The following is a 13,547-nucleotide window of genomic DNA, read 5'->3' on the forward strand; positions in this document are numbered from 1 at the left end:
ACATAGATTTATAAATAATAGTGTTAATTATGTAGTTATGTATGTGGTTAGATTTCTAAATAATAATCTTAATTATGTAGTTATGTACGTAATTTAATTTCTAATGATATGTACCTACTACTATAATTACATACCTACATATTTTTGACGTATCTAAATTGAACCAATTATATAATTACGTACATGCATGCATGTTAGATGGTTTTGATAATTGAACCAAACTATTAATTATGCTTATCTAAATCAAACCAATTAGATAATTACGTACATATTCAGATTGAATTGTTCATAATTAAACAATTAGGTACATATATTTTCAAATTATTATGTTAATTACGTGATTATGTAGTTTAATTTCAAATATTAGGTACATAATTTTAAGCATATCTAAGCTGAACCAAATATGTAATGTATGTTCATGCATGCTTATTAGTTTTTTTTATTTGGAAAATCGAACGAAATAAAATTACATGCGTACACGTAATTATGTAATTATGCATATATTATATTTTAATGGTCCATAATTATAAAATCATGCATGTAGATTTTAATATTATAATGTAAGAAATGCATAATACTTGCCCTGCCTTCTCAATTTTCATGTTGTTTCCATATGTTAGGGATTTCATTTTCTTGAATATGCTTTAATTATCCAACCTACCCTTCAGATTATTTTAGTAGCAAAGCATCAAACCATCAGCCTCAAGCTGCCCTCAAACTCAGCAGAGCCAGCGGTTCATGTTGACACAGGAATTACAAGTTCACACACAAGTGCTCAACATCTCCATATCAACTCACCAAATATGCTTCTGTTCGTCTGTTTTCTCTTTTTCTAAATTTGGAATTTAGAAAGGCAAAAGGGCCATATTTTATGAGTGATGAAGAGGTTCTCTTTTGGTTTTTAATTAATATAAGCAGTAGGAGTATCTGTTTTTCCAGATAAGCATGTATTTTTTTTACATAATTGAAATTTCCTAATATCTACATAAAAATATTATATATATATATATATATATAATTGCGAATGATGCAGCCAATCCTTGAAAAGCAAGTTTTAACTTTAGTTTTACTGGCGTTATTTAAGCAAATTATGTTTCATAGCCTTTAGGCTTCAGCATTGTTGGTGTTGAAACACCAGATCGTTATGTGTTGGAGAGCTGGTAAGTTGTTGAATGTGACTGGCGTGTTGTGGTTCTTCTTTAAGGCAAACCCAGAAAAATGACTTAAAATTAGCCTCTGTTTTTATAATTTACGATGCAACGAGGACAAGTTACCCCTGTTCAGAGTCTTATTTTATATTTTATTTATTTTTAATTATAAAACGGGAAAAAGCTCCAAGTTCATTCCTTTGGTTCTCCGTACGGTCGCTCCTTAAATCTCGCAGGTCCAACCTGCGAGATTTAACACGTCGCACGATCTAAGTTCACTCCCTTTTGAAATCTCGCAGGTCCAACCTGCGAGATTCACCACGTGTCACGATCGCTTACCAGCCACGCGTCGCCTCCGTTCGCTCCCTTCTGAAATCTCGCAGGTTCGACCTGCGAGATTTATTCACCCGTCGCCACGCGTCACGTTACCCCTGCTTCGTTCTTTACCACGCGTCGATGGCGAAGTGGCCACCAGTTTAAATCTCGCAGGATAAAGTTGCGAGATTACGTGAGCATTATTTTGGGAAAAAATTCCCTGTTCAGAGTATTATTTTATATTTTATATACTTTTAATTATAAAATGGGAAAAAACTCCTCAGGCTTTTCTCCGCCAAAGAAAAATCAGTTTCAACCACGATTTCCCATGCCTGTCCTACTCTAAAAACGACAAAACCCACGCCGCCTGAACACAATCACTACCGCACATCTCGGAATCAACGGCCCCTTGTGCGTGCGTGCTTATATCATCTCTCCTACGTGTCGAATCCGACTATCGGCCGTCACAGCCGCACCGCTCTTACCGTGCACCGCACTACACGGCGTCGTCTCTTCGGCATATCCACCGGTTATTCCGGTATCCCTTCTCCCTCTCCCTCTCCCTCACCATATAGCAAACCCTACCTCTCATTTCTTCTCTCGACCTAGCTACTACTTTTCTCTCTCAGCACCGGGCAACTTTCTCCACCAACTCTCTCGAGAATCATGGGTGAGAGTCCTTGATCTTGAAGCTTGTAGATTTGTTTGTGTTCTTGTTTTGATTTTATTTTTAGCTGATTTGCGTGTGTTTGATTTTTTTGCTCGAGTGCAGGCAAGGTTAAGATCGGAATCAACGGTACTAGATCTTAAAATCTTTCATTGTCCGCTGAGAATGGTTTGTTTAGCTCCGATTATCGCAGATCTAAGAATCTTTTTTATTTGTATTGCTGGCTGTGTTTCTAGGATTTGGTAGGATTGGAAGGTTGGTGGCAAGAGTTGCTCTGCAGAGAGATGATGTGGAGCTCGTTGCTGTCAACGATCCGTTCATTGCCCCGGAATACATGGTAATCTACTAATCTAGCGATCTTTTTGCCTTTGTTCTCTTTTCTGTTTCTATTCTTTTTGGTGGTTTGCCGTGGATCCTTTCGATCAGACTGTTCCAGCCTTCGGATCAGTTGATGGAATGCTTATGACGCTTTGTGTCGCTTTGATCGACTTGAGCTTTCGCTTAGAAATTTAATTTTTTAGTTGGCATGTAGTCGAGATAGATGGAAACATGCAGTTCTAAGGCTTTGCTGTTGATGTTGTGTTGTGGTTGCAGACATACATGTTCAAGTACGACACTGTTCATGGATACTGGAAACACCACGAAGTGAAAGTGAAGGACCCTAAGACCCTTCTCTTTGGTGACAAGCCCGTCACTGTCTTCGGCATCAGGTTCAATGCTAATCCATCACTATGAAACGAATTTCTATGCGTTTTTTATTCGTGTTTGCGCTCCTCGGGAGGACATAAATTTTGAAATAATGGAGGGAGAATGTCTAGATTTGTACTTATTTTTTGTTCATGTGATAAAATCGTGTAGAAACCCGGAGGAGATCCCTTGGGGTGAGACCGGAGCTGATTACGTTGTGGAGTCCACTGGTGTGTTCACTGACAAGGAAAAAGCAGCTGCCCATTTGAAGGTTAGGCTTTATATATATATATATATATATATATATGTATTTATGTATCTTTCTCTCTCTCCCCGTGTGTGTGTGCGTGTGTTTAATCCCGGATCAAGATGAATGGAACAATATGTTGACCGCTATTATCAAATTTTATGTGGATGTATATAGAAGTGGCCTATAGTATGTAGTTGCATGATTGACGAATTCAAGTTTTATGTCTTTACACATCAAGCACTATAATAAAAACTTTATATCAAAACGGAAGAATGTGACATTATTGAAGTTCAACCAAAAAGATGTAATTTCATTATTCTGTTTCCAATATTATGTAACTGATTACCGAAGCTCACAAGAGAACCTCTCCCTTTTGCCATGTGTCATTTCTCAAGATATGACTGCACATTTCAACTATTAGCCTTTATAATTTTTTCTCCATCGCTACTTTTTTCTCCCAAGGTTTAGCCTTCTGGTTCTCGTAGGTCCTCCTCCTTCCCCTTTCCCTCTTCCAAGACGTCTTTTTATAGCTGACATTTCTAAAGGGCATTAACAAAGGTTAAGGGATGGGTTGATGCAAGTTCATATTATTTGTTGTAATAATTATTATTATAAATATGGAGTATCATAATCACCATCATCATCATTTATATTATTATTATTATTATTATGCCTAATATAATTTTATATTGATATTATTGTGTGTAAGAGTTCTTTTATTACTAGTACACTTTTATGACACGTATTATTAATAATTTAATATCATGCTTTAGTATAAAACTATTGTATTATATTATTGTTTAACAAATGAGATGTTAATGTTTTGGTATGATTATTGATTTATTGATATGTTGTTTATATTAAATAAAAAATTAGAATATGACATTTATGGCTTGATATACTTTGTATATCATTGGTGGCCAGAGCAGCTACGTTTTTTAAGAAAAAGTGGTAATTTAACATGGTATCATAGCTGATTTTTATGTGGTTCCTAATCTACTTGTCCTCATAGCATGTTTAAAAAAATTGTATTCCTGACAAAATGGGAGATTCTTTAATTTTGTTGAACATGTGCAATAGGAAATTGGTAACTTAAATTACAATTACTATAAATTCAATTATAATTTTTTTGCTAAACATTTTTTTGAGCTTGTGGTGCCTGTGAATTGTGAGCGGTTTTACCCCGTCATATTTCTGATTTCATGCAAGCTGAAAGCCATTTTAAAGTTGTGCCTACTTGTTGATTTGTTATGATTGTGGATGGGTTTGCCTTGCCCTTGGATTTCGGAGCTATTTTGCTCAATGCTCAATTTCATTATCTTAGCTTCGTGAGTGATTGGATTTCAGGGTGGTGCCAAGAAGGTCATCATCTCAGCCCCAAGCAAGGACGCACCTATGTTTGTTGTGGGTGTCAATGAGAAGGAGTACAAGTCAGACGAGACTATTGTTTCTAACGCTAGCTGCACCACCAACTGTCTTGCTCCCCTGGCAAAGGTTCCCTTTCACTACAGATGTTCTTGTTACTAGTACTTCCCTGGTTTGGATTTGTTGAATATGAGATAACCCTGCAATTGCCTTGCCCTAAATGTTCAGGTTATCAATGACAGGTTTGGCATTGTTGAAGGTCTCATGACCACTGTTCACTCTATCACTGGTGAGTGTCCACTTTGGGGAAGTGTGGTCATTTGTCATCTTTCAGTGTGTGCTCTTTAATTTAATTATGCTTAATGTGTAATTCAGCAACACAGAAGACTGTGGACGGCCCATCAGCCAAGGATTGGAGAGGTGGAAGGGCTGCATCATTCAACATCATCCCCAGCAGTACTGGAGCTGCTAAGGTAGTTTAGGGGTTTGGAAGCCAGAATTTACATTTGTGATAATAGCTGTTGTTTTATTTATTCATTTATTTAGTTTCCAATAGTGTTTTGTACTCTGCAAGAAGAGACACTAGTAATCTGGCTTCTATCCTTGATTTTTTAATAGCTGTTGTTTTTTAATTCCCTCCTTGATTTTTTAAAAAATTTAGTTGTGGTTTCTATCCTCTTAACCAATCTGAAATTATGTTACTCAGGCGGTTGGAAAAGTGTTGCCTGCATTGAATGGGAAGTTGACTGGAATGGCTTTCCGTGTTCCAACTGTTGATGTCTCTGTGGTTGATCTCACTGTGAGGCTGGAGAAGGCTGCTAGCTATGATGAAATTAAAGCTGCTATTAAGTATGTATTTGTTGTTTTCTGCTTAAGTGCCTAATAGTATTTATCAACTCACATGCCTGAAAGTTTGGATTGACAATATTGAAAATTTATTTTTCTTACCCATCCCTTGTTTGATCTTGTGCTTATAAACGTCTATATCCTGGTGCTTTCAGGGAGGAATCTGAGGGAAAACTTAAGGGGATCTTGGGTTACACTGAAGATGATGTTGTTTCCTCGGATTTTGTTGGTGACAGCAGGTAATGCTGGCAATGCAATTTACTATTTGTGTACATTGTTTCAGTGGCCTGCGAAGTGCAAGTTTGTTCGTGGTGGTCTGTGGGGTACGAATTATAAGGATCATATATTCGGCTCTCTTTTATCCATTCATACAAAGGTACTAAGAAACCGATGTTTTGGTGGCAGTCTTCCACCAGAAGGGGGGAGTCAATAGTCAAGAGTCTTAGCTTGTCCTCCTACCAGATATAGGCCAACTTGTCCTCAACACTGGGTGTTTGTCGCAGTTCCCACTTGGCTGTGACTGGAAATTGTTCTGCAGGCCACTTTAATTTGGTCCACAAGAGAGGATTCTTTTCTAATTTTTAACCTATCCCTGGATCCCAAGAATTTCCAGTGTCCATTTGCAAGTAACTTAGTTGAAGATTTGTAATTGGTTATTTTTTTTAATTTGAAATTTCAGGTCGAGCATCTTTGATGCTAAGGCAGGAATTGCTTTGAACAAAAATTTCGTGAAGCTCGTGTCGTGGTATGACAACGAGTGGGGCTACAGGTAATTTAAATCCTAGTAATTTTGTTGAGAATTGGCCAAATCCAGAGATGGAGCTATATATAGCAGTGATAAGAAATTTGAGTGAATTGCTTACGTTTCTCCCGATGTTTTCGGTTTGTTGCAGCTCCCGTGTGGTTGACTTGATTGTCCACATGTCCAAGACCAAGTAAAGCTAAAGGCTTAAAAAAATGGCTGCGGATGACTATGCCAAATGTTGGATGTGCTCTGCATTTGGATGCGGTGTTGTCTTTCACTATATTATGGGGTAGAGGAAGTGAGTGGGAATAAAAAATGGTGGTGTTGACGCCATTTTATGTGTTTTAGCAAGGGGATTTGTGTTTTCTTCTACTTTTTTGTTTGGTACAATGATGTGGGGAGGAGCCTGTCTTAACCCCCCGTGTTTTTTGGTTTTCATGGAAATATAGTTGGGATACTTGCCGACCATCGGTGGTTTTGTCATGCTTATGTTTGTGATTGCGTAAAACTAACTCAGATCTTCTTTGGTGGTTTTATTCAGTAGTGTTTGGATTGTGGACGAGTCAGACGGGTAGATAAAAACTATGCCTATTTTTAATTGACCTACGCGGCAGCAGCAGCAGCAGCGTTAATATAGGTTGAAGAAAAACTATTTTGAGAGAATAAGTTTGTGCAGTAAATTAACCTCAGTCACAGAACCCAAAGTGTGAGAATTGTTTATGAAATGAAATAGTTTGAAGAACGTTCTTATTTTATAGCGATTAGGTTGGTTTGCAGTTCAATCTAATCTTCAACTGCCCATTTATTATAATTTTTGGCCCCTTCATACTAGTGTAGCCGAAGTCTAAAGGACCTCTGTGGTGGGTTTCTTGTTGTGTGCGCTCTTTTTGAGATGGTGGGAGTGGCTCACATGTGAACCAGAAAGCGTTTGATGGCCTCACCGGTTTCGAGTGAGTGCTGGTTACTTTTTATGTAATATTTGAGAGCACGGGCTCTTGAGATTTTGATGTAAATTTATGTACAAATTAGAGGAGGATGCAGGTAGATTCGTAGCGTTGTGTGCTTTTTATGCGCCCGTGATATCATTAATCTGCCTGTGCCTGTGATGCTTTGAGTGCGAGGCCGCTAAGCAAATGATCTCGTTCACCTTAGCACAACTTGCACGTGAAGGACTTGTTCCTATGCTCTTTCATTTACAAAAATGAAAGATCTCTCTCTCCTCTCTCTAATCCACACTCACATGTGGGAACAAACAGATCTCCCATTTTATTCACTTAAGAACTCCCCACTGTCTTGAGCATTAGATATGCCTGCCAGAGGCTACCAAATTCTTTCAATCCGCTTACCTCTTAATTTTTCTAGCAGGTCTTCAAAGTGTAATTTGGCAATTTTCAGCGTCAGGAATGCTAATACAATGTAATAATGGGGTATATATTTCATCATTTTACTATAACTGTTACTCTCAAGTTTAAAGCGAGAAGTTAATTTTTTTTCAATTTTTTTTTAAGTCATTTTTGATTTATAAAAACGTTAAGGTGAAAGACATTTTAACGTACTTATACTTTTAGAGGGAGATTTTCTAGTGTGATTTTTAAAATCTCAAACAAAATTTTTGAAACTTAGTGAAAATTTCTTTCTTTTTCACTAAATAGTGGGATAGTCATTTCCTCTACTCAAATATTTATTATTAAGAGTAAAATAATCATAGTATCAAATTTTCATGACTTGAAAAAAAAAAAATGTTATGATTATAAAGAAAATGTACTACTTTACACTATATGAAATAACAAAAACGTTCTTATAAATAAGTTTTCGATATTTTTATATTATTTCTATTTTATGGGATAAAAAATATTAACTTGAGATTTTTAAAATAGACACTGACCTCACCAAGGTTTCAAAAATCTTATAGACTGGTTTCAAAAATCTTATTGATGGATTTTGCTTCAGATATGTAGAGAAAAATAGATCTTAAAAAGTTTTAATAATCTATAGAGGATCTTTTTAATTGCTTAAGTTAGAAGCCCCGACCCCTCTTATACTCATCTCCCATGAAGGCTGCCATGTAGTTAGCTTTGATTAGGGAGCGTTAAAATCTCATTTGTGTATGGTTCTCTCACATCCCACATTGACGATTATAGTTTGCTTTGGGTAAAGGTCTCTACTTTCTAATCATGCTACATGTGTAGGTCTATTTACATGGGTAGAATTGCCTTAATCATGGATGGTAAAGAGAATATGTGAATTTACTCATGAAAGACTTGACCTTCTTCAAGCATGTGATATGTATCTCGCAAAGCTCCCCACCGGGCGGCCGCTTTAGGTAGGCTTTCTTGGTTACATAGTCTACATAATGCATAACTGACTTGTTTTACATCATATGGTCTTTGTCCGCATGTGGCAGACCTGACGTACCCCTCTCCCTTCTTCTCATCCTCCAAAAAATAAGGTTATTAATGAATGATCAAAATCACCACTAATAAATATAAAATCGTCACTAATAGTATTAGTGAGGAATTTATAAGTATTAGTGACAGTTTTAAATGATTTGCTATATCTGCTATTACTACTAATTATTAGTGACGAATTTTGAAATCGGCACTAATAATGTAATATTAGTGGCAGATTATAACCGTCATTAAAACTCCAATACCGCCATTATAAATTATATATTGGCTCGATACAAATTCGTCACTAATAATAGGATATTAGTGATTAATTTCAAAACTATTACTAATAGTTTGTCTTCAATGAAAGATCATAATTCGTTACTAATAGTGTAGGATCAAAACCGTCACTAATACTTGACCTTTAGTGAAGAATCAAAATTCGTCATTAATAGTATAATATTAGTGACGGTTGTGATCCTTTACTAATATCTATAGACAATTATTAGTTACGGTTTTCAAACAGTCACAAATAATTTAAAATTAATATTTTTTTAACCATTAATTCCTGTGAAAATCTGTAATTACATTTTCGCATAGATAACATTAAACCATAATTATTAAAAAGATTCATAAATTATTAAAAATTCTAATTCAAAATCAAATACTAATACATTATACAAATTCCGAATGTTTTATACATGAATCTCATATGTTCAGATAACAAAAAAAATACAAAAAAAAAATAAAAAATCAAAAGCTGCATCCAACTGTAGTGTATGACATCGTGTTGATGTTGTGACAGTCGCAAACCCTACAAATTAAGAATTATAAAAAAAAAAAGAGTTAGTATACGATATTTGACCATGTATGTCACGACCTACTCATTTTCCACATTTTATATATATATAATAATAGAATCAACATCATATATTCCAACTCAGCATATCACAATCCACCAAGACCCGTGGGTACCAGGGATACCACAAACACAAAACGGAAGCCTAAGCAGTAGGAAACATATACATCTCATCATAACATACATCACAATACCATATATCACAATATACCAGAGTTACTACAATCACTGTATCTCGGTATATACATCCCAAAAATCATGTCTAGGGACATTTTTCCCAAAATCTAGTTGTCCCTAGAAAAACTTACCCTTCACAGAGAGCAGATAAACAACTCTAGATTAGCGGGGCTTTTCCCTCTCTCTTATCTGGGGCTCCTGAAAAGTTTATAAAAATTAGGGGCGAGACACCTCTCAGTAAAGGAAATAAACTAATACTAGTGTGTGGCAACATGAGTATTCTGTATTGTACATATACCATACATAACATATTCAATAACTGTTTTGTCAAATCTGGGAAAACATGTATATATTAAATCATGACAGAACATATTGCATTTTCATAAACATATCTCATCTTATATAGTAATAATAACATAAAAACAATCCTGGTAGGTTAGCTGACTGTTGTCATGTATTACCCCCACATGATTGGGTTGTGTGGCCCGAAGGTGGGACCTGACAATGGTTGGCTGACCACTGCCAAATCAATCATACAGTCTATAAGTCCGATGGGTCTGCCAGACCTGGTCCGTACACCAGGGCGATCACACACACTTTTTTAAAAACCACATCGACCATTCAATCTCACACCACTTTGTACAGCGGCGTTAACACAAATATCATGATCACGAGGACCATGGACACATAGCAACGGTACCGTGCAAGTGTTAGCCTAGACCAAGCCAACCAAGTTCTAATATCATATAGCATATACTGAAACTGTGATACATGGATATTTCATATTATTAATTTTTACATTAATCATATCATTTCGCATACATACGTATATCATGAAAATCATCAGCCCGTACGCTGGTATTACACATTTTATCATAGCACGGCCCGTACACCGGCAAACCACATCATAGCATGGCCCGTACGCCGGCAAACATATCATCGCCCAGCCCGTATGCTGGCAAATCACATCATAGCACGGCCCGTACGCCGGCAAACATATCATAGCACAACCCGTATATTGGCAAATCACATCATATATAAAAATCTCGGCTCGTACGCCGATTTTCCCATATAAAAATTCATATCACCATCCCATTCCAAAAAACAGTAATTCATAACATTTTATACCCATGCCACACTAAACAGATTTTCCATATTAAATATATCATCATTTTAACAATAATTTCCCAAATATAAATCATATATATATATATATATATGTACACATATTTACTTTTCCCCAAAACTAGATGCTATAGCAGTATACATAATTTCAACAAATACTAGCTTAGTTTATCCCCTTACCTGGCTACTGAGAAAGCCCCCAAAATAATCTAGTCTAACTCCCGTAAGATTTCCTGACCAATACCTTGAAAATGAAAATTCTTAGTATTTAACTTCAGTATTTCTACATGTACATCATTTCTTACAACTACCATAAGATCAAATTTGCCTTAAAAAGTCTTACCTCAACTTAGGGATGATTTCTTACTTTGTTTCACCAACGATCCGCTCCAGCAGACTTGCAGAGAACTTCGCCAAGAGCGTCGTGGTGGCTAAGGATCGTCGATCCAGCGACTGTCGAGGCCAGAATCGAAGAGAAAAGGGAGAGAAAGACGTAGAGAGAGAGAGGGGCACTGAAAGTGATAAAAAATCCCGATTTTCCACTATTTATAGGGCCAAATTCGTCGACGAGACACGTCACTTCGTCGACGAAGCCCCGTGTTTGTTGACGAAATTCAGAGCAGCCCAAACCGCCTCTCGGTATTTTCTTATCGACGAAACCCTGTGTTCGTCAACGAAATCCTTAAAGCCTTCTTCGATGAAACCCTGTATTCATCCACGAAGCTTGGCAGCTTTCCTTCTGTTCCTGTTTCCATTTTCCCTCCCTCTTCATTAACTAAATTCCATTTTTATTTGGGTCGTTACAATATACGTACTACAAGTATAAAAGATTTGATAGAAAAATAATCGAATATTCGAAAAAAGTTAAAAAAGAATGATACTATTTTAAATAACTAAGTTTTATCAGTTTTGAGAAATTTTGGCAACATTTCCCCATGTAAATAGGACATTTTCCATAGAGATATATTCGAAACCTAGGTGTTTACACTAAACAGTTCACATAATCCAACCAGTAATTAATGAATTTTACGAGTGCATAAGATCTTCATATAATCAGCATTAAATAATATAATGTGTTTATACATGTCACAAATAATCCATATTAGACTATAGTTCTATGAAAAAATAGAATGTGATATTGATAATGGTTTACATGGTTTCTTTAGGACTCAAAAACAATTATAATAATCAAATAATGCAAATGAGTCCATTATTAATAGAATTTTCACTTAACATATGCAAGAGTAAATTTAGAGATGAAGTTTAAAATTCATTTGTACTTCACTCATCCTTTTAAAATTTTTTTAACATTCAACACATTATAATCATTCTCACAAATATGGTATATGACTTTGATTATTTTGGGAGAAATTTAACAAATTTTCAGTAGCATGCCATCTGTAAATAGAACATTTTCCAAACTCACAAGTCACAAAAACATGCAATTCAGAAGATTTTTGCATCATACAAATGCTCAATGTGCTCGAAACAACCTTATGACTTAAAAATAAAGACAATGATATGCATGAAAGTCCATAGGATTATGTTTTCCAAAATTAGAGAAGTTTTAAAAAAATTTGGCAGCATTTCCCCTATAAATAGGACATTTTCCATAGAGATATGTTCCAAACCTGGGTGTTTACACTAAACAGTTAAGAATAATCCAACCAGTAATGACTGCATCTTATAAGTGGTACAAAAAAAAAAAAAAAAAGTAAGCTTTGAAACACTATGATCTATTCAAATTTATACACACACACACACACACACACACACACACACATATATATATATATATATATACATACATACATACATAAAGATTTTTATTTTGACAAATTTTATGCATGCTTTTGATCTTCGTTTCCCTAATTGGGTCTTAAGTTGGGAGTTTAATGTTATTAGATATTCAGTTAAGGAGTTGGGAGGCTCCTATATTACTTGTAGGCTATAGTGTTTGGAAGATTTATTTGGGAGGAGGTTAAGAAGGCGTTGGAATTTAATAAATTTTCAGCAGCATGTCGTCTGTAAATAGAATATTTCCCAAACATGCAAGTCACAAAAGTTCTTCTTAGGTTTAGCTAAGCCAGCAACAGTAGTACACAACCTAGGGTCTATCTACGCATATATGAAATTGCAGAAAAGATAAATCAAGTCCTAATAGCACAAGCAACACAGTTCCGGTATCTCCCAACAATTCACAATTCAGCATATAAATAGAATTAAACAAGCAACGGAACTACCAATATGTAGTTCAAACTACGTTTTACATACCTTCTAATGAGAGGAGCCACCTACATCATTTGGTCGAGATTGACGCATCATTTGTTCGAATTGCGCTTAATTGCCTGTTCAGAATTGCTGCGAGCGTGGCTTCAACATTGGACACCTTGTCTTTCAAACACTGGTTCTCCACTGTGACGTTAGACACCATGTCTCTCAATTGCTAGTTTTCCATTTCCATTGTATGCATCGGCTGAACCATCTCCTCTACCCGAGACTCGGCGTCTCCACATTTGATAAGATCTCTCGCATGACCATGGATATCACATCAAGTTAAGAAGTTCACAACACCCCAACGTTCAATCTGTACTGGCTCCACTAGTTTTTAAAACAAAGCATAAAGCGTTTTGTGAGATGGGTTGAATTAAGATCCTAATATCATAATGTACAAGAAGAAGCACCTTATTGCTGCGAGGAGGAGCCACTGTCTGTAAATTGGACATTTTTCCATAAAACTTGTACCTGAAACCTGATTGTTTTCAACAAATAAATCATTTCAATCATGCAACAACCTAAATCCACTACCAGCATACAATTCACAATATACTGCATCAGCCATGCAGTTTGCGTTCAACACAAGCATGTATTTCAGTTCACGAATTCTACAATTCATATAACATAATACCTGTGACAACCTGAATAATAATGAGATTTAAATAATAAAAAGAAAAGGAAATGGAAGCCGGAAACAGA

The 13,547-nt window shown here is 35.9% G+C and overlaps 1 protein-coding gene across 1 annotated transcript; it reads left to right on the forward strand.

Annotated features, from left to right (window-relative positions):
- Positions 1 to 1,887: 1,887 nt before the first annotated feature.
- Positions 1,888 to 6,491, forward strand: LOC131159338 (glyceraldehyde-3-phosphate dehydrogenase, cytosolic). The gene is made up of 12 exons (XM_058114187.1): positions 1,888 to 2,133; positions 2,236 to 2,259; positions 2,367 to 2,467; positions 2,725 to 2,840; positions 2,989 to 3,088; positions 4,415 to 4,561; positions 4,661 to 4,721; positions 4,808 to 4,905; positions 5,139 to 5,281; positions 5,434 to 5,517; positions 5,958 to 6,047; positions 6,172 to 6,491. The coding sequence occupies exons 1-12, from the start codon at positions 2,130 to 2,132 to the stop codon at positions 6,215 to 6,217; spliced, it is 1,014 nt and encodes a 337-aa protein (XP_057970170.1). The 5' UTR covers positions 1,888 to 2,129; the 3' UTR covers positions 6,218 to 6,491.
- The last annotated feature ends 7,056 nt before the right edge of the window (positions 6,492 to 13,547 follow it).

Source organism: Malania oleifera, chromosome 7, assembly GCF_029873635.1.
Source record: "Malania oleifera isolate guangnan ecotype guangnan chromosome 7, ASM2987363v1, whole genome shotgun sequence".
Lineage (NCBI taxonomy): Eukaryota > Viridiplantae > Streptophyta > Magnoliopsida > Santalales > Ximeniaceae > Malania > Malania oleifera.